Below are 21,141 nucleotides of genomic sequence, written 5' to 3'. Positions count from 1 at the left end.
TACATGTACGTGTACACACACACACACACACACACACACACACACACACACAATGGCTCATTATTTACCCTTAAGAACAAGGAAAATTCCAGCTCACATTGTAAGACAGGCAAGCCCTGCAGATATTACACTAAGCAAAACAAGCCAGAAGCAAAAGGCCAACCACTGAATGGTGTCACTTCTGTTTGGCACCTGGAGTGGTCAAACTCATCTTTGGGAGGTGCTCTGTGAGGGCTGGGAAGGTGGAAACATTAGTTACTGTGTTGATGGATTTAGAATTCAGATTCAAAGTTCTGGAAATAGACTGTGATGATGGTGGCCAACAACATGGCTCTTTCTAATTGCTGAGGCCTTGCACGTGGCTCAGGGGACATGAACCTGACTCAGGGTGGCAGGGGAATGAAGAAAAGACAAACACACAGATACACAGGAATGGTGGTCTGGAGCCTCAGATGGAGAAACCTTGGCATCCACCCCAAGCATTTTATCATATAGACATAGAGTTGACAGTGGGGGATGACAGGCAGGACTGCTGCATACAGCTGAAACCAGGACACAGATTTTGCTAATCTTGGTAGAAGCAGTCTCTGGAGGGGAGCAGTTGTCAAGGCTGTAGAAAAGGGGCTAGGAGAGGGAAGCTCTGATGGGCATTTTATGTGCACGCTATCTACTTTAGTGCTCCAACCAGGAGTGAAGGCTTGCTTTTTCCCTGAGCATAGCCGGGGAAGGCTTGGCAACTTTCCCAAAGGTTTCAGGCTTTGGAGCTCTTGACATGGCTGTTACCAACGTCAAAAGCAAACATTCACTCAGAAGTTCACCTATTCAGGGTTTCCTCTACTCCCCACACCTAATGTCACTGGCCTCTACTCTACTGATATGACAAATGTGTATATATATATATATATATATATATATATATATATATATATATCAAGGCATTTGCCCTAGTTTAGTTCGAGCTATCCTGTACATATCCTTTAACTACAACTTGCCTTTGAATCCATCTGTCCCCATGGCTTACTAGGTTTTGTGTGGTGGCCAGGTCAGATCCTTGCTGGTCGGGAGTAACAGTTCTTTACCATATTCTTAAGTCCACATTTATGGTAAAACATCATGAAACACTTAACAATTTTTGAAGTTAAATTTCAGCCATTTCCAGGGAAGCCCACCCCAGTTCTCTTTAATCCTTCTATTGAGTCACACATCCTGCCTTTTGCCCTCTCCTTTCTTTACTGACATCAATTACTATGTCGTGTGCCTCCTCTCACAAGGAGACCTCCTCTTAACCCAGAAGGAGAAGCCCACCTGTCCTTCTCTTAGCCTGCACAGGTAGGTTGTCTAAAGTAACTACTGTTTTATCCCTCATTGCTACAGCCCTTATTTGTCATGAGCATTTTTTTCTATACGTGAGAGCTGGCTGGTGACGGCTCAGCTATTCTGAGTTCCTGGGGGCCAGATCCATCCATGTTCATGTCTCTACAGTGCTAAGTACCCAATAACTAATGCTTGTTAAACAGCATAACCACTTCAATGAAGGGACAAATCTTTCTTGTTGCTTCTGTAGGGAACATATGTGGAAACCGCAATGGATTGTGGGTGATGCATTTAATAGGCCCATGAACAAACTGCCACAAAATCAGCCAGTGAATGGTTGCCAAAAGACAGGCTTCTTGGATGTACCCAGGAACAAGCTGGAAGACCTATCATCCAAACAGAAGCAGAAAAGGCTGCAGAGTTCAAGTCCAGTTTGGGCTAGTAAGAGATCCTACCTCGGGAAATGTTTTGCTCCCCACTATAAACCAATATACACACCAAGACAGAGACCAGCACATATGAAGATCCGGCCAATATAAAGAAGGGACTCCCCAGTGTAACTGGGCTTCACCAACAGCAACTCCCAGTGGGTTAAAAAGAACAAGTGTAGAAGTCATACTACAAAACCTGCAGGAGCCAATGGGTTTATGACTGCAAAGACTAAAGCAGGGGTCCTAAATAAGACTGGAAAACCACACACCATGAAAGGAAAGTGGAAACTCAATCATGAGAGTCTGCGAGATTTCCCAATATATAACCAAAGGATTAGTATTTATAGTACATAAAGAAAGCCTGCAAATCAGCACAACAAAAGACAAACAAGAAGACAATGGTATTGGTGGTTCACAAGAGAAAACTCCTCAAGGGAGCCATAACCCTGAGCTTCATTAGGGAAATGAAAACTTCAACGGAAAAACATTACCTGCCAGAACTGCAAAGGGGTAACGCAGCCGCTGTTACCACGGCTGGAGAGCAAGAATGGGGACACCAGCAGAGGCCAAATTAGTGTAAGTACTTGAAAACGCCCTGCTGCTGTGACCAACTCCATGAATCAATGAAAGACACCCATCGCTTCTGGGCTTTTTGGCAAAGATCAAGTGTGGCTCAAAAGCAATTAGGTATGTTGGCCAGGGGTGTGCTTCCAGATGTGTCCAAGGAAAGGTATCTATCCATATTGCTTTTAAGATCCAAATATTAAGCCAGTTGCAGTGCCTCATGCCTGTAATCCTCACAGTTGAGAGACAGAGGCAGGAGGATTACCCCAAGTTCATTGTTAGCCTAGGGAACATCACAGCAGAGAGAGTAATGAAACAGAGCCACAGGTCCTAACATGCATGAGTCTCCAAGAAAAACTGCTGAGGGAAGAGCTGTAAAACATGTGACTACTCACATAAGGCCCACACAGGCCAAAGGAACAGAGCGCTCACTGTTAGTGATGTGCAACATCAGATACCTCTCAGAGAAGAGTAAGGAATGTGGCTAACCCTGGGGGGAGGGAGGAAACATCCTGGAGTCTCCATGCTGCTAGCAGCATTTTATTAGTTTTTAAAATAAATACATATTTTTAATGTGTGTGTGACTGTGTGTATCTTTGCATGCAGGCACACTTGCAGCTATACAGGCCAGAGGACAACCTCAAGTGTCACTCCCATAAGACTGTCAGTCTACTTTCTTTCCAATAACTTCTCTTACTGGCCTGACGCATACAGGCTGGGTAGTTTGGACTTACCTGTCTCTGTCTTCTATACACTGAGGTAAAGTGCTCCACTATGCCATCATTTTTATATGAGTTCTGGGGATGGAACTTGGGTCCTAGAGCTGGCACCATTTCGTTCTGTTTCTTGTACTAGGACTCTTAATAGGAGCCCAGGCTGGCCTTAAATTCATGATCCTTCTGCCTCAGCATCTATTTTTTTTTTCTTTTAAATTGTGCTAGAAACGGAAGCCAGGGCCTTGCTCCCACTAAGTTACACACCTGGCCCTTATTGTTTCAACTTTCTCATAATGTTAAGTAAACATCAAGATATTGAACAACCCCATCTTGCATCTTCCTTCCAATGATGTCTATAAGTTTATTTTTAACTCATAATATGCAAACGAAGCCAAATGCCCACCCAGCCCCAAATTACAGAGTGTACAACAAAGATTAAACTAGCCACAACTTCCATGGTTCTTACAACCTCCTCTACCTTCATCTTACAAGGCCCCAGCTAGTTCTGAAACCTGGTCAAGGAACCAAACACGCTTCTTAACAAATGGGATCTAGATCCAGCTTCACCTCGCCATCCCTCGCACTTCCGTTTTAGTAAGACAACAATTTTAAATGTTGGGTTTTTTTTTTTTTTTAATGTTTATAAACTAAAGCCCATATCAGGCTGGAAAGCAAGTATTTCCCTAGGTTGCTACTTCCTGGGACCAGTAGTGACTCAGAGCAGGTAGGCAATGAAGCCAGTGAAAGCGCTACAAAAGCCCTACTCCGCCCACCCTCAGGCCCCGCCCACCTTCCACCTTCTTCTGCTCAGGCCCGCCCGCCCACTAGGTTCCACCCAGACCCGTCCCCCATCCACTAGGTCCCGCCCACTGAGCGCCACTCAGACCCTATCAGCCCCGCCCACCAGGGCCCGTATCATGGTTCCATCCCGCCCAATGAGCCCCGCCCAGACCCTATTCCGGTTACGCCCATCAGGAACTCCCACAGACCTCCGATTCGCCCCACCCACCAACCTTGTTCAGACCCCGCCCACCAAGCGCTAACTACTGAGCCCTGGCTTCGACCCGCCCACTGGGAGTGCTCAGACCCCCGGAGCCGACCCGAGATCCGGCTCCTCCCAGGCCCGCTCTCCAGGTCCAGTCTTCACCTTCCCTTCCCTCCTCCCACCGGGATTACTTAGACCCTGCCCATCAGGCCCCGCCCCAGAGCTCTGCTACGGCCGGCCCCGCCTACCCGCGTGCTGTGTGGACAGTAACTCTTGCTGAAGATCATCACCCGGTTGCCCTCGATGAGGTCCCGCAGGCGGCGCCGCAGCTCCTCGCGGGCCTCCGTGGACGGGCGGCTGGTCCCGGGGGACGACAGGCGGGCGCGGCGTCCAGGTGGCGACGACATGAGGCCGCCACGGACAGCACCCAGGCGGCGGTTGGGGACGACTCCAACCTTCCCCAGCCCCGGCGAGGTCTGCGCCCGAGGAGGCGGCGGCGGGGACGGTGGCTTCTCCAGGGCTTCGTTGTCGCTCCCGGCAGAGCCGGACCTGCTGACGAACCGGGACGCGGGCGGCCGCCTAGGGAACGACGCCGGCAAAGCCGCTGAGAACTTGAGAACGCTACGCACTGGCCGCGGGCGCACCGGACAGCTACGGGGCCACGCCCCCGACCGCGCGACCCACGGAGAGGGCCCGCCTACCGACCAGCCACGCCCCCGGGAAAGCTTTGTCCCACCTCCAAGGCCTCTACAGGGATAAGCTACACCCCCTTAGCGCAGGCAGCCCCGGGAGCCTGCAAACTACTCAGTCTACCGCCCAGTGGCACAGTGACAGTCACTTGCCATTTTCAAAGGCGCAGTATCGTGCTCTGCTATTCTTGTAATTACTGTTTTCATTATCGTTTTGCCACAGTTTCTGCCGCCCAGAGGCCTCTCCACAGTTCCTTCCACTCCTGATTCTCCACTAATGTCAAAATAGGTGCTTTTCAGGAAGGGTAGATGTCTTTCTTCACTTTATTTCAGGAAATGTGACTAAAACCTATCTAGGAAATACTGATTTTTTTTACATTTGCATTACTGAAGCTGAATAAAAAATTCCTAGTGCAATTCAGTGTTAATATGAGGTTCCTAGGTCACTACCTCCCTAACCCCTCAATCCACACCCATTCACTATGACAGTATGCTGCTTAGTTTTTGTCAACTTGGACACTAGAGTCACCTGGAAAGAGACTCAGCTGAGGAAATGCTTCCTTCAGATTGGCTGTAGGCAAGCCTGTGGAATATTTTCGGATTAGTGAGAAATGTGGCGGTGTCCAGCCCACTGAAGAGGGGGTGCCACCTTGGACAGGTGGTCCTAGGTGGTAAGAGAGCATGCCCATAAGCAGCATTCCTCCATCGTCAGCTTCTGCCCCTTGGGTTTTCTGACTTTTCCCAATAATGGACTGTGACCTGGGATTTTCCCCAAATAAACCCTTTCCTTCCCTAAGTTGTTTTTGGTCAGTGTTTTATCACAGCAACAGGAAGTAACTAGGGCACAACGTGTTCTCAAGCCATCCCCAACACAGGAACCATTTGGAAAGAAGGCTGGAGAGCTAACTTTCTTGTTCTCTGTCAAATAAGAACATTCAGTATGCAAACATTTTATCAATTGAGCTCTCTCCCAGGCTCAAGTTTTAAAGTTATTACTGTAAGTACTCCTTCTGAAGTTCATCTTCCTGTAAATAAGCAAAGACATGAAGTCTAATTAACAGCCACTGTTAGTCAGTTAGCTAGACTATCCTTAGCACCTGTGGTCTGGAATACTCACTTCACAGAGGCCTTGAGAAAACTACACAGCCAGAGTAGCTGGTGCCCCGTCTGAAGGGTAGGCTCAGCCAGGCCTGTTTCAGACATTTGAGCCAGACTTGTTATCACCAGCCTTTGAACCCTAAGAGACCCTACAAAAGCTCAGATCTTTTTCACTTGCAACCCCTTTTAACTTGAACAGTTTCACGTGATCTTAAACATGTATGTATATTAAACAGATTCACAAATGTTTACTGGTAATAAATCATAATGAATTTTATTTTTTTAAAAAAATCTTAGGTATCTTTATAGTTTCACCCTTTATTAAAGATGAGAGCAAATTTACATTCTAATGAGATGTATGAATAGGGTTGATTATTTTTACATAAAACAAATCTTGGCTGAAAATTTGATACCATACAAGGTAGAATATTGTCACTGTTTTTCATATTTGATCAATATTTTAATTTTATAATTGTCAATACTGAGAGTGTAGCTTTGCATAAATACAAAGAGTGTTTAGAGCTATCTCAGAAATGGTTGGAAGTTCTGCTCTAATCCCAAGCCAACACTCATTTAATGATTTTTTTTATGAAACTTAAGTATGCAGCTCAAATAGCAATTTTTGAAATCAAACATTCTAACACAATACAAATCTAAATATACACTAATTTGTTCCTTACATGCTGAGGAATGCCGGGAGGAAGATATTAAAATTCTTTGTTTTCTGTAATTAAATCATTCATTTTTATAGCAATAGAAGAATTTGCTGTGGACTTAAGAACACCGCAGTGTGCAATACTCCAGTCTTCCATTCTGAGGCAAGGTTTCAGGCAGTGTTTATGGGCTGTGTGTAGGTTTGATGTGATGTACAGGGCAACATGCATGCATGTGTTGTGTTCATCCAAGGCTGTCCCACGGAAGTCAGGTAACACAGGTAACACAACACTGGTCAGCCCTACCTGGCAGGATCACCTTTGATTCATTATGTTTTGATTTTGAATTAGTTGTTGGGCTTTCAGAAATCTCAGAATATGAGTGTGGGTGTGGGTATGGGGGGTGTGCACCTGCAAGCCTGTGGAGTACATGTATGTACACCACATGTATACAAGAACCCATAGATGTCAGCAGTGGTATCAGATCTCCTGGAACTGGAATTGCAGATATTTGGAAGCTACCATGTGTGTGTGCTGGGAACCAAACCCGGATGCTCTGTAAAAGCAGGAAGTGCCCTTCACTGACTAGCATCTTTCCAGCCCCTTCAGAAACATTTCACTGCTGTCAAATTTTCCACAACCTACACATTTCATATGTATCGCCACGTGGTGTCCTGACCCACAGCTTAAGACCCTGGGATCTTGTTCCGCGCGCCTCCCGTGTCCCCTTTCGCCCGTAGAAGAGAGACACGAGAGGCAGAATTCGGGTGGTTACCACAGCGAGGCTTTAATCTTGTATCAGCAGAAGTGAAGACCGCGGAAGGGGCAAAGACAGGAAGAGGCACAGCTTAAATACACCCTAGAGTGACGTATTCACTTCTGATTGGCTGTTCACTCATCACCCAATATTATGCCTCGGGATTGGCCAGTGACTTTGGCGCGCTTTCTGCCTTTGCACCGGCGCAGTTAATTGTTTACTAGTGGGAGGACAAGATGCCCGCACCACCTTGGAATGGCGAATGCTGACACGCTCACTGCGGCTCCCAACAGGATCTGTTTGGTTGGAACCTGTTGTAGGCCTTGTGCATGGTGTCATAGTCTCTGAGCTCATATGTGCATCAGTCTTGTGCCTAGAAGACTTGTTTCCTTGGAGTCGTCTATCACCTCTGGCTCCTACAATCTTCTGCCTTCTCTTCTGCATAGAACCCTGAAGGGAAGGGTTTAATGAAGCCATCCCATTTACAACTGAGTGCTCCAACATCTCTCCCTCTCTGCACATTGTCCTGTTGTGCAGGTCGCTGTGTTAATTACTATCCACTGCAAGAAGAAGCCTCTCTGGTGAGGGTTGAGTGGCACACTGTTCTATGTGTACATCGATGTCATTAGGAGTCATTTTATTGCTTTGTTCCTTTATAGCAGAATACTGGTCCAGAATAGGTAGGTTTTCCCCTAGGGTCATGATGCAATTTGTCTCAGGTTCTTGGACACTTTAGCGGTGTCAGATATGGGTGTCATCAAGTAGTCCAAGGGACTGATGCTCAGTGCCAAGGCTATGGTTGGTACACACACAAGCCAATGGCTGTGATCGATCCAGACACCCCTTCTTGGATGACATAAGCAGTCTGTTCATGCGCACTTGGTGAGCTGCCTTGGGAACCCCCTCCTGTGCTGCCTCCCATGGTGTTGCAGCATTAGGCTCCCCCAGAGTGGTCTTCCCTTGGTAGTGTGGATTGAGGGGGTAATATAGACAAAGAAGCAGCAGGTGACATGGCAACAAGGATTGGGGCCACAAAAGCTGGGCAGCCTGCAGGCTGAGCTGGGAGGGGGCCCTGGGGAAGAAAGAGGGGCAGCTGTGTTCATTTCTTTCCCTGTCACTGGGAAAAATGCCTAACAGAAGCAATTCAGTGGAGAAGACTTCATTTCCTGCCCTCAGACTAGTGGCAGGAAAGGTGTATGACTTTCAGGTGGCTGGGGCAATAGGCAGCTTGCTCACATCTCAGTCAGCCAGGACACAGTGAGGCTCCGGCTGGAACTCAGCCTATTACCATAAGCTCCATCCTCACAGTCCTGTGAGCAATACATCCCTAGACTGTGACCAGGAGCTGGGGACCAGTTGTTCAAATACACAAGCCCGTGGGGACACTTCACATTCAGTAGAAAGTAGAGAGGCAACAAGAGAAAGAGAGTGAGACTGAAGATAGAAGGCAGGAAGGAGCCAGAAACATAAACAGCAGCCCTGGTCACCAGAGGGGTTCCAGGAACTAGAAGGCCAAGGGTCTCAGGCGCCACACTGAGCTATCACAGTGCCCAGTGCTAAGGACTAGAAAACCTCACCTGATTTCCAGACCTACACAGAGCTGTTACAAAGGCTGGGGAATTCTCACACCACCCCCTCTGGGAAGCTTGCTATGTTAAGGGTTCCATTACTGAGGCTGGCAGGCCATGAGGCTGGCGCTACCTGCGGATGCTCCCACCTGCCTAACTGCCACCACTTTCTGCTAACGGGCATGGCGAGAGCTTCTTGCCTGTTCATGAGGTCTGTCTGGGTAGAGCATAAGGAACCCAAGCCGTTGATGGAAATGCTCCGGTTACGACTGGATTTGAGCTAAGCTCTTACTCGGCAGTGCTGGCTAATATCGCTGTCAGTTTGACTACGTCTGAGATCAATTAAACACCCAAGCAGCTCAGTGCTCCAGTGACGAATTTTCGTGATCATAATATTTGAAGCCGGAAGATCCACCCTAATCTGGGTCAGCTTTTCTGGTGGCAGCCCGATAAAAGGACACAGAGGAGACACAGAGGAAAGAAAGTTTGCTTTTCACCTACTTGCCCCGACTCTCTCTCTGGAAAACCCATCTGTCCTGCTGTTGGGGCATCTGTTTGCTGGTTTTAGAACTAACTTCTTTGAGATTCATAGGTGGACTGAAGATAACCAGCTCTCTAGGAGTACCGAGTGCCAGATTTAGACTGTTGAGACATCCAGCGTCATGGGCTGAACAACTACTGTTCAGAGACAGTCACTGTTGGACTTCTCAGACCACAGCCAATTAGCGTCTCTAATACATCCCCACCTAACATATCTCTAACCTGCCTGCCTGCCTGTCTGTCTGTCTGTCTGTCTGTCTACCTATCATCTTTCTTCATTTCATTAGCTCTATTTCTTCAGAGAACCATGACTCGTACAGCAGCTGAGGCTGGACTTAATTAAAATCACTAGGAACCAAGAATGAGCTTGACTTCCAGACTCTCCTGCCTCTACCTCTCAAGTGCTAGACCACAGTGTGCCACCATGTTGACTTAAAGGTTTGCTCTTTACTGTCTGCCCCAGCCCCTTTACCATGTGAGCTCGGAGAGGGAGGGACTAGATCATCATTAGGCCCACAGCTCTAGCCATAAAGTCTAGCATAGTGCCTGGCTTATATGAAGTTTACTGAGTGATTTACCAGAATCGAAAATCAGCAGTGTGTACAGTAGTGATGTTGGGTGACTTCGCTTCTCCTCCCATCCATATATGAAAGGTCAGGATCTCGAATCCTTCTCCTTATCTTGCTTGTGTGAACAAAGCAGGCAGGTGGCATACAGGCATATGTTTAGCAGCTGCCCCACACTCCCAGCCCTGTCCAGGGCCTGTGTGACCCATGTAATGCCTTTACTCCTCAGACACTTGGTGACTAGCCAGAGCCCTGGTAGAACACAGACTTGATGACAGAGCCTGTGTTCAGGAGTCAGAGTCCTTAAGAGAGAAGCCCAGACTGAGGGCATGGTTGGAGAGGCAGCTTCACAGAGCGGGATACATGGGAGCTGGTGCTAACACACTGAAGGCTGGCCCTGGAGTCCCAAGAAGCCATCACAAACCAAGCAGAGGCAGAACAGCTGGGCACATTGGGGAATGCAAATGTGGATGGCAGTGAGAGATTTAATGCCTACAGAGTAAGCAGGGCCCAATGGCCAAGGCCTGGGACTGCTGTATGGTCTCCAGAAAACAAATGGGAACCTAATGCAATGTCATGAGGCAGCAGAAGGACAATGGCCCTGTGGGCCAAACAGGGTCAGGGTTGGGGAAAGTAAGGACAGAAGGTGATAGAATGAGAGGGATGTCCCCATTCTTCTTCTATCTGTCTCGTTTCTAGTCTTGGTTGTGGTTTGTATATACACAAGACCCATGGTCCCACACAAGCTCCCTGTCTCTGCCTGTAGACGTTTCATTGGCCTGTGATTGCCACCAGTGGTGAGCTTGGGGAGAACAAGGAGGCACCTTCAGTGAGACCTCACCACAGGTCCCACAGCACAAGGACCAAGCACCTCAGGCACCATGAGCCAAAATAAACATCTCCTCCTTGAAGTCAATTGTTTCAGATATTTTGTTGGTTACCCGCACAAAAAGCCAACACCATCTGTTGAACCATTTCTACCAGAGCTACCGGCTTGTCACGGTTTCCACGGTACTGAGGGAATCCACGTGGCTGTCTTTCAAACCACAAGTTTCTGCTTGGTCCTGTTAGTTTATTTGTTCCTCACAATGATTTTGCGCGGTCCCCGCCCCCCATTTCTCACGTTGCATTGATAGCTTGTTTTCTTCAATAACATAAACACCCGCTGGCAATGGCAGGCACATGTTCACTAGTTTCTCTCATTCAGACTCATTCAGTGCATGAAAGTGTCAAGGACAAACGCAAAGTGAGTCAAGGGTCATCCCAACTCCAGAAAAATGCAAACCATTGTCCGTGTGTGGCAAGCATCATTTAAAGCAAGCATCAATCAAGTTGTCCGTACATGCCTTTCAATAGAAGGAGACAATGGACTATAGCCTTGATGGTGAGTGTTGTCAGCTTCACAGGACCTAGAGTTTCAAGGGAAACAATCCTCCGAGCATGTCTACGAGGAGACTTCTAGATCAGGTTACCCAAGGTGGGAAGACCCACCTTCACTGTGGGAATTGCTCTTTCATGGTGTGGGGTCCTGGACTGAACAAAGCTGAGAAAGGCTGAGCGCCAGCACGTATGTCTTCTGCTGTGGACACGATGTGAGCACCTTCCAGCCATCATGGCTCACACCCTCAAACTGCGGCCGAAAGGAACCCTTCCTTCCTTAAGTTGCTTTTCGATGGCTGTTTGATCACGGCTATGACAAAAAGTAAATACATTTTTTTTAAATGTGGTCACACTGATTTTAAAAGAGGATAAATAGAAATTGAATTTAAAAATCTAAGATGAAATGAAGCCAAGAGACAAGGGAAAGGGTTAAGGGTCCTAAAATCCCCTCCCTGGTTATGTCTCCAATGACTTAACTTCTTCCTACCAGGTCCCACCCCTAAAGGTTTCACCATCCCTCCTTAGTGCTACAGACTGAGAAACAAGCCTCCAGGACCTGGCCTTTAGGGCACACTGAAGCTGGAAACTATAACCATGTTCCTTTCCCTTCCTTCATAGTTACTGTCTTTTTCTTCTGTATATGCCTCTTAGGATGGATATGGCCTAATTAATCCCCTCTTATCCCTTGTAATTCTTAATTAGTTGAAAAGAAATATATTAAAATCAGACTATAGAGCCAAGAATACTCTGTGCACATGCAGATGGGGGTTGCCAGGGGCCAGCAAGAAGAGGACTCACAAGATGTGGGGGTGCTGGGGATTTGAGCAACGGGTTACAAGGGCTTTTAATGCATAATAAAGATACTTAAGAGTTGATTTTCTTGATTGGTGCAAAACTCATTGAACATAAGGAAATCTATTTAATTGCACACAGTAAAGCCATGAGCCGTGAGATTTGAGAATTATATCTTCAATCTTTAGAAAAGAGCAGGGAAACAAGAATAGGGTATGAAAAAATAAGTAATTAATAAAACCCAAAAAAGACTCAGACAGTTTGAAGTACTGCTGTCAAAATCCATTTCTTTGTCTTTGTAAATACCATAATATTTGGAAAAGGAGCAAATGTATGCTTCTATTGTATTTATACATTTATGCATATGTCTTTGTCTGAGAAAATTTCTCAGAGCTATAGAGATGGCTTAGTAGTTAGTGTACGTTTCCTGCAAAGAACCCAGGTTTGGGTCCAGTGCCCACATAATGACTCACAACCATCTGTCCACATCCCAGGGGATCCCATGCCTTCTTCTGGCCTCTGATAGCACCAGGCATACACATGTACGCAGGCAAAACACTCATAGACATAAAATAAAATTTAAAAAATTGTAAAAGGTGATGTACCCTGATAAGAAACAATAAGGTTTAAAAAAAAAAAAAAGCAGAAAACAGGAAAGTAAAGAAAGGAAGAAAACTTAATTCAGAGATCAAGAGATAAAAAACACATAGGCCTTCATTTTTAACAATTGCCTTTTAAAAGCCAGGTTTTTTTTTAAATGTCATATGTATGACTGTTTTGCTTGCATGTATGTCTGTGTACCACTTGCATGTCTGGTACAGACAGAAGCCAGAAAAAGGCATCAGATCCCCCGGAACTAGAGTTAAAGACGGTGGGTGACGGCAGCTGAACCTGGGTCCTCTGCAAGAACAAGTGATCTTAGCTGATGAGCCATCTCTCCTCTCTCCAGGCACCTTTTTTTTTTTTTTTTTTAATGCAGTTCAGCTTCATCTAGAGCTTGCTATGGCGTTCAGGTTTCCTGCTTTAGCGTCACAGTTCTGGGACCAAAGGCATGCATCACTTTGTATGTGCAAAACAAATTCCCTACCACTGAGCTACCCTCTAAACCCCAGGCCTTCAGCTTAAATGGGGCCCTACCACAAGGGAAAAAGATGACTCAAGTCATTTCAGCACAAAGTTTCAGCCTATCAGGGAGAGCAGAACCCTCCTAAAACCTTCTAAAGCATGTGAGAGCCAGAGCCACGCACTCCACAGCATACACTCACTAACTCTGTGAGCTAGAAGAAATCAGAGCACTGCCCCCAAATCCCTGAGCGACAATTGTTCTAAACATAGACACTCAGAGCAAGCCAATGTTGAGAGCAAAATAGAGACAGTCTCAGAAACAGGACTCAGTGTGACCGTGCACACACTTCCCAAGACGTCTGTTGAGGCTGTTTATCAGCACAGTAGCAAGCTGTTCCTGGAGGATGGGCTCTAGGGAGAAGCTGCAGGCCACCCCAGGGGAAATACAAATGGAAGTCCTTAGATGACAGTCAAGAAGAAGTCACAGAGGCTGAATCCCAACCTCTGCCCATTTTCACAGCCTCATCTTCTTGATTTAGTGAGTCTCTCAAGGTGAATGCACCCTCTGCTGACTCTCCAGGTCCACAGAGACTCCTGGATAGTAGATGACTCCAGAAGACAGAGAAACAACCAGAGACACAGCTTTGCAGCTGGACGAACTTAAGTCCAGTAGTGGAAGGATACAACAGGTATGCTGGTTAGCTATTGCTGCCTCATCAAGCAGTGACACTGGGTACCTGCCATGCAGCATCACTTCTGAGTACCCGAGTACCCGGTGCTTCTGCTTAGCTGGACTGAAGCGTCTCATGTATCAACAGCATGCAGTGTCTAGCAGCCATGTGGGATGCTGCACTTGGATGGGCTCTAACGTGTCTAGAGGCTCAGCCAGGACAACTGGAATGACTCTCTTGACTCCAGGTGTCCTCTTGCTCTACCAGTTCAGTCCAGAGACCCAAGAGAAAGAAAGCAGGCAGAACTTGGGCCTCCACTTAAAATTAGACTTTATTACTTCTGCCACATTCTGTTAACCACACTATGTCCCAAGGCCAACTCAAGTCTATCCAAGGGGTAGGAGACATCCCATGGAGTGTCCTGGGAGTTGCTGCATGGTCACAGTGCTTGGGGACATAGGTATAGGAAGGGCAGCAAAATTAGGGTTACTTTTGCATTCATTCTGCTATGAACAAAGACATTTCTTTTTTCTTTTTCTTCTTTGTAAGGTAGCACAAAGTCTCCCTCCCTCGTCCTACATGAGAGCTCTGCCCTCCCATCCCCACAGGACTTAGGTGTACATGGACCATTTTACAGTGTTTGTGCTGTTACATTCCACATGCAGAGAGACCCTTGGGTGGTTCCAGCGAGGCTCCCCTGAGCCAACAGATGCCTCCAGAGTAAATCCAGTTCATCACCCACTGGAGCAGAGAATTGTAGGAGAAGACATCCTTCATGTGATGCATGCAAGCCATAGCGTTCAGACTGAGACTCTCCAGGGGAGAAGGAGTCCCTGCCCTTCCTTTCCTGCTGAAGTCGATCCTTCCAGAAACCAGCCACAGAGGTGCAGAGGGTAATGGAAGTGCCTACTCAAGCGGAAACGTAGAATGATGCCAGCTGCTCCCCTGTCTATGAAAGGAGACCTTAAGTCACCTTGGAACAGATTTGCCTTATTATCTCTGGAGTCCCCTTAAGTTGTATAAATGAGGGCATCTCAGCCCTGCTGTTTTGAGAAAGGGTACAGAGAGAAGCTTGTTGTCTTTGGTCTGGAAATGCCTGCCTATCCAGTGTCCTTAACAAACAAAGCCAGGAAGAAGGCCATGGCAAATCTGTACAAGTACCAAGAGCCTTCAGGGGAGAAAACAGCTTTGGATTCTGAGCCTGAGTTTTTTAAAGATGCCTGAGGACTATGTGGGTTACCTGAGGCTTGGAACGGGAAAGGGTGGACAGACTCAGAGATAGAGAATCGGGGGGGGGGGGCGGTGTATGGAATAACCGTTCTATGACAACCCCTAGTGTTTCTGCTGAGCCTGGCTTGGACCATGCATACAGACAAGAATTCGTAGAAAGAGTTGGCAACTCAGGTGCTGGAAAGAAGTTTTAAAGACTGGGGTACATGGCTCAGTGGCAGGTTGCTTGCTTAGCATCTTCAAGGCCCTGAGTTCAATTCCTATGCCACATCAAATGTTACTATTGTTGATAATAACAGCACTAGACAGGAAAGACTGCACGCCTGACATCCAGGATTTGTATCAGAGCCAATAAGGGCAAGGAGACAGCCCTCTGCATGGGTGACTTTGCTTAGCTCCTGGCACTTAAAAAGTCATCACAGAATTCAGCTGGCCTCACTTGGAAGCCCACAGGGCTTCACTTCTGCATTTCTGGCAGATAGATTCTTCTCTACCATACCCCATGGTCTCTCTCTCTGCTTCCTCATTACAGGACACAGGGCCTGGCATCAACAGAAGGATCTAGTATGGATTGAGTGCACTGTGAAGCATCCTCAAAAAGCTCGTTTCCATCCCCAGTGAGCATCCAGGCAGGGATGAGCTTTGGGAACCAGGATTTGTAAGCTTTTGTAACCCCCTTGGCTAGACAGAGGTGCCTCCCTTCAGGTTGATCTCAAAACTGCAGTACCAAGACACAGTTCTCCAGATGACCACTTGGTGGCGCCAAAGCTTCTTATGACGCAGACAAAATAGCAAGGTTACAAGGATACTTGTGAGGCTGACTGCCCGCTGGCTTCAGCACGCGACAGGGAAGTGGCCACGTGCCTTTAGTCCAGTAACAACCACCACCCAGGCGTGGTTAGTGCAGGCAGCCAGAGCAGCTCCCTGGGGAGCTGTGTTCCAGTTCACTTGACTCCACCTCTTTGAGTCTTGACTTCCTCTAGAATACAGTGGGGAGGGTGACATGGGTTACTGGGGTAGGTAAGCGAGTCCTGTAAACTACAGAGATTGGAGATTGGGGATGAAATGAAAGAGGCAGCTCTTAAAAGCCATCCTGGCTGGGCTGCATGATGCGGCTGGGTAAATAGCTAGAAGGGGCACCCTGGCTTTAGGGTCCTCAGCACTTAGCACCCTTGCATGAACCTACTGAAACTCTAATTCTCACTGAGATGCTGTGCTCACTCCTATTGAGCAGGCAAGGAAATTGAGGCTCAAAGAATTTGTAAATTTGGTGTTGAGTGGCCAACGTGGAGGCAGAAATATGAGTGAGGAGAGACTATGAAGACGGACATCATGAGAGCAGGCAGGAAAGGGGCGGGAGACTGGCCACTGTGCCAATGGTTCCTCTCCTCTGATAGAAATCTGAGCAGGTGAGATGCTCCCCGAATTGAGCATCAGAGACACAGGGCCTGGGTTGGCAGAGCCAGAGGTTGTAACTGAAACCCTGAGAACAGGGGTCCAGATGCTCCGGGCTGCAGTAGAGACTTGGGGTTCCAGGTGCTTTTGGTCACAGGCCCACTGCCTTGGGCCTTAGTCCCCAGCACTGGTCAGCTGTTATTGATACTTAGCTTCCAACACTAATGACTGGCAACAGCAAGCACTGCTTTTAGGGACCTTGTGTGGTGGGACCCTCTGCCCCACATCTCCTGGACCAAGAAGCCAGGACCTTCAGCCTCTTAGGACTTGGCAGCTCCCTTTGATCTTTCAATGAACAGGGCCTGAGGTTTCTTGCCTTCAGCTTTTCTCAGTCTCCCTCCCTGGCCTTCTGGCTCCCAAGTCTCTCCAGTCACCTTCTCATTCTGTTGGCACCTCCTAACCAGATCTGCTAATGATAAACATTATAAGTAAGCAAGAAAAAAAACTTTAGGGGGCCTTCAGAGAAGGCAATATCTTAACACCAGACCCCAGCACAGGAAACTGTCTCCAAGCTGACCCCAAAAGCAAGCTCAACCACCTGCTCATATTGCCCAGAAGAGGGTGTAGCAAGTGTTGGTAACCGAGGGCCCACTGCACAGCCATCACACCCTTTCTGCTGAGCCACTGGGGAGTGCCCCCCCCCCCCATCAGCCTGTTAGAGATCACCAAAGGCTTGGAATGGCAGAAAGGTCTCCTGGGACTGTGGAAGCAGCGGTGGCTGTGGGACAGTGCCTTCTGAGCTGAGCTCTGCTGCAGCCAGTAGCTGTGGAGACTTGAAAGCAATGGGACTGTCTTGGAGGCAGTCTGGAGGATCTGCAGGCCCAGAGTTCTCTACTACAGGAAGCCAAGAACATGGAAAAGGTCTAACAGCTGACCCCTGACATCCTAGCTCACTTACGTTAAAAATAAACATTAAAAGTGGTGCTTAGACTAAAGTTCTACCGTTGGTATTAACAGCACTTTACCAATATTCATAATGTTGCTCTAGCCAAAGCTCATGGCAGAATAGGGTCCCTTTACTTGTTTCACCTGCAGGGAGTTGGAGCACAATACTTCCCAGCTCACAGCCCCTGCCCTAGTTCAAATGAAATACAGTAGTGCAAAGACTGATCCTAGCAACCTTAGGGATGCTGTTTGCATGGTTTCTGCCTCAGCTCCCTCTCCTGCCTACATGCTGCCACTATTGGTGGGTGTGTCCATCTGAGCTGCACAGAAGAGCTACCTACAGAGAGTCCACGGGAGAAGAGCAAATGGCGCACAGCATGGCGCACAGCTGAGCTGTGGAACGGACCTCGGACTCCATCAACAAAGGAGTGGACACAGAAAATGTGGCGTCTACACACAGTGGAGTTTTCCTCAGCCATACTGAGTGTTTGTAGGAAAGTGGATGCAACTGGACACTCTCAGTTTAAGCAGATTAACTCAGTCTCAAAAAGACAAATATCATGTTTGCCCCATACTGGTGGGTTTAACACATAAAATCTACAGACACATAAAATCGCATGTGACAGTAGAAGTAAAACTGTCCACGTAAAAAAAGGGAGCTGATAGGAGAGGGAGGAAGGGGAGAGAAGTGGGGTGGGAGTATGTTCAAAGTGCGTATATACTTGTGAGAAGATGGCCTCATATAACACTGAATAAAATAATAAATAGATAATAAAAATTTAAATAGGGGCTGGAGAGATGGCTCAGAGGTTAAGGGTGCTTGCGATTCTTTACAGAGGACACAGGTTCAGTTCCCAGCACCTACGTTAAGTAGTTCATCCCCTCCGATAACTCCAGTTCCAGAGGATCCAATGCCTTCTTCAGACCTCTGATGGCACTGCACACATGTGGTGCATAAATATATATGTAGGAAAAACCACCCACGTATATAAAATAAATATACCTAAGAAAGCAATAAATTTATTTTAAAATATCCGTCACTGAGTCTGAGTAGCAGAAAAGACATTTGCTTTTGCTTCAAGGAGCAAATGCTTCAAGTCTGGGGTCTGTGAAGTAGACTCTAAAACTTTATAGAGGCTAAGGCTGGGGCTGGAAAATTACATGTGAATGACTACATATCCAGTGAACAGACATGTGCAAATGGCTACATGATGTACCAATTTCCCATAATGAAAAAAGACACCATGAGACCAACGGTGTCTTTGAGGCTATGCCCTTTTTGTTTCTGCCTGAGCAGCTTTCAGGCTGTGACAGAGCAAAACATACCTGTCTCGTTTTACGGAGATGACTGTCTCAGGGACAGAGAGAGCTGCAGACCTGAGCAAGATCACTCATGGTTCTTTTTCAGACTGCCTCCTCCCTCCCTTCTCTTCTCATCCCTAAATAATGGCTCCATCAACCTGGCCTAGCACGTTGGCCTCCCAGATCTGGTTCTTTCTTGCAGGAATCATTTTGCCTACAAGAATTTATTCAGTGCCTCCATGGCCGAAGTACTGTCTATTGGTAAAGACATAGAGTGATAGTTACTGGCCCTGAAACTGCCTTCCACAGGAGCCAGTATCTAGAGACAGCCAGAAACTGAGAGTAACTTAGGAGACCACTAATTGTCTGTTATTAAAGTCCAGGTGGTGTTGTATATTCGTGTTTCTTGAGTTATTTGTGCTTCTTGTCCTGAGACGTGATATATGGAGCAGGTGAGGAGAATTTGCTGAGAGACTGGAATGTGTTCCCACCTGCCCTCGTCCTTTTTCTTCTTTTTAAACAGTTATAGGAATTAGTGTCTAAATAAAATCAACCAACAGGAAAGTGAGCACACTGCTGCTTTATAACTCTGACAGATGATGGTAACGGACCGCAAACCTGTAGCACAGAAAACCTATAAAACAGGCCTCAAAGCACAGTGCTTTTGTCAAGTTAGAATGAAGGATGTTCTGGGCTCTGGGGGAACTTAGCAGTCAGGAGCGAGGGAGAGATCCTCAGGTCTTGTGAGCAAGATGTTTATAGCCTGAAAGACTGACAATCTGAGTTCCAGAGATGTTGAGGCTGAGCACAGAGGAAGAGCTGGAGGTGGCTTTATGTATAAGCTCTGTGGGGTTTTGATGGCCCTGAACTCACCAGGTCACTGGAACACTGATGACTTGAGACTTTCTTCTCTTCCCCCTCCCTCCTTTCCTTCTGACAGCCGGACAATCGGGGCTTTTCTTGCCCAAAGCAAAATGAAAAAGACTGGGAAGTCTGAAAAATAGGCTTCTATGTCTAGGTCAGCCCGTGTGCTGACACATGGTTCAGCAAGGTTAGCACATAACACTGTGCAGGGCTGACTCACTGCCAGCCACCACAGTCACTATGGTCTGTATCAGTTCTTTACCAGTCTTGCTTTTCCTTTCAACCACGTCTGCATTTGGCAATTTATCTCATTTCCTGACTTAACCTAGAGACTCTGAGTCTCACATCCTAGAGACTCTGACACATCTTGACTCTCTCCTCTTCCTCTGCCTTCCACACGGGAGAATACCTCCACCTTGCTATGACTCCTAAGGACCCACTACCTACTCCCTAAGTCTCATCAAGCCAACCTGTCCAGAAGTGCCTGGAACAGGGAAGTAGAGGTGTGTTGGAAGAAGTGTGGTAGGGTTACAGCCCTTAGACACAGTCCTGCGGGAATCTGTTCAGCCCGAGTAGCTGTAGGTGATGCTAGCTGCACAGATCTGTTTGCAAATCTATGAGCTGGTTTGAGAATCTGAGCATTAGTCTTTCAAGTGTCACTGTGGAACAGCTGCCAGAGTCAGTCAACAGGGACATGTCGCTCAGGAATCAGACCTAATATAAAGAACAGAAATCTTGAATTCAAATAACGAATGTCTGCAGAACGCTGCCCAAGGATGCTGACTTCATAAAAATACAAATAGAAAAACCTGGATTCCTTAACTAGGAAAATGGCTTAACAGGCAGACGGAGAAGTGGAATGAATATAGCCAGGGATCAAGTTGGTAACTTGACAATTTGCTGAGGAATTATGCCAGAACAGAACATAAAACTGAAGACACTGGAGAGATGGCTCAGTGGTTACCTGCCCTGGCTGCTCTTGGTTCCCAGCATCCGCATGGTGGCTCACAACCATTTGTAATTCTAGTTCCAGGGAATCTGATGTCCTCTTCTGGTCTTTGCAGGTACCAGACTAGATGCATATGCACATACCTATATGCAGACAAAACACTCATACATATAAATCTTTTTTTAAGTATGAAGAAATAAAAACATGGGGGGGGGGGTGAGTGCTTATCCAGCATGTGTGAGGCTATGGGCTTTATCCCAGGGCCACAGAAAACAACCTAGTAATAAGAAAAGGGCTGGCACACCCCTATAATCCCAGGGCTTGGGGGGAGGGCTGAATAAGAATGATTACATGAGCTCAGATGTTTGATGCCAACCTGGGTAACATATTGAGGTCCCATGTCTAAAAAGGAGGGAAAGAGCATAGGAGACAGAAAAATGGAAAATATCAGGACACTGAGTCCTAGAAAGAGAGAACAGACAGAAGGAAGAAAATTATTGCCCAAGAAATCGTAAAAGCAATTCTCTCCAACACAAGAAGGTGTGAGTTCTGGGACTGACAGGATCCTGAGGGCAGTATCCTCAGAGTTCAGAGTGAAAATCACTTGGAACCTGTAATTACAGGCTCAGCCCATTATAAAGCCCATTATCACTCAGAATAAAGACCT

At 47.1% G+C, this 21,141-nt stretch overlaps 1 protein-coding gene across 1 annotated transcript in view; it reads right to left on the bottom strand.

The window, feature by feature from the left end:
- Txnrd3 (thioredoxin reductase 3) overlaps positions 1-4,734 on the bottom strand; it is a 33,230-nt gene extending 28,496 nt beyond the window's left edge. Inside the window, exon 1 of the mRNA XM_034512361.2 lies at positions 4,259-4,734. Within this exon, the coding sequence (XP_034368252.1) occupies positions 4,259-4,417 (159 nt within the window). The 5' untranslated portion in view covers positions 4,418-4,734. The remainder of the gene's footprint in view (positions 1-4,258) is intronic.
- Between the last annotated feature and the right edge of the window lie 16,407 nt (positions 4,735-21,141).

Source organism: Arvicanthis niloticus, chromosome 9 (assembly GCF_011762505.2).
Source record: "Arvicanthis niloticus isolate mArvNil1 chromosome 9, mArvNil1.pat.X, whole genome shotgun sequence".
NCBI classification, from domain to species: Eukaryota; Metazoa; Chordata; class Mammalia; order Rodentia; family Muridae; genus Arvicanthis; species Arvicanthis niloticus.
The sequence above is the reverse complement of the archived record's forward strand: the minus strand, read 5'-3'. Positions and strand labels throughout refer to the sequence as shown.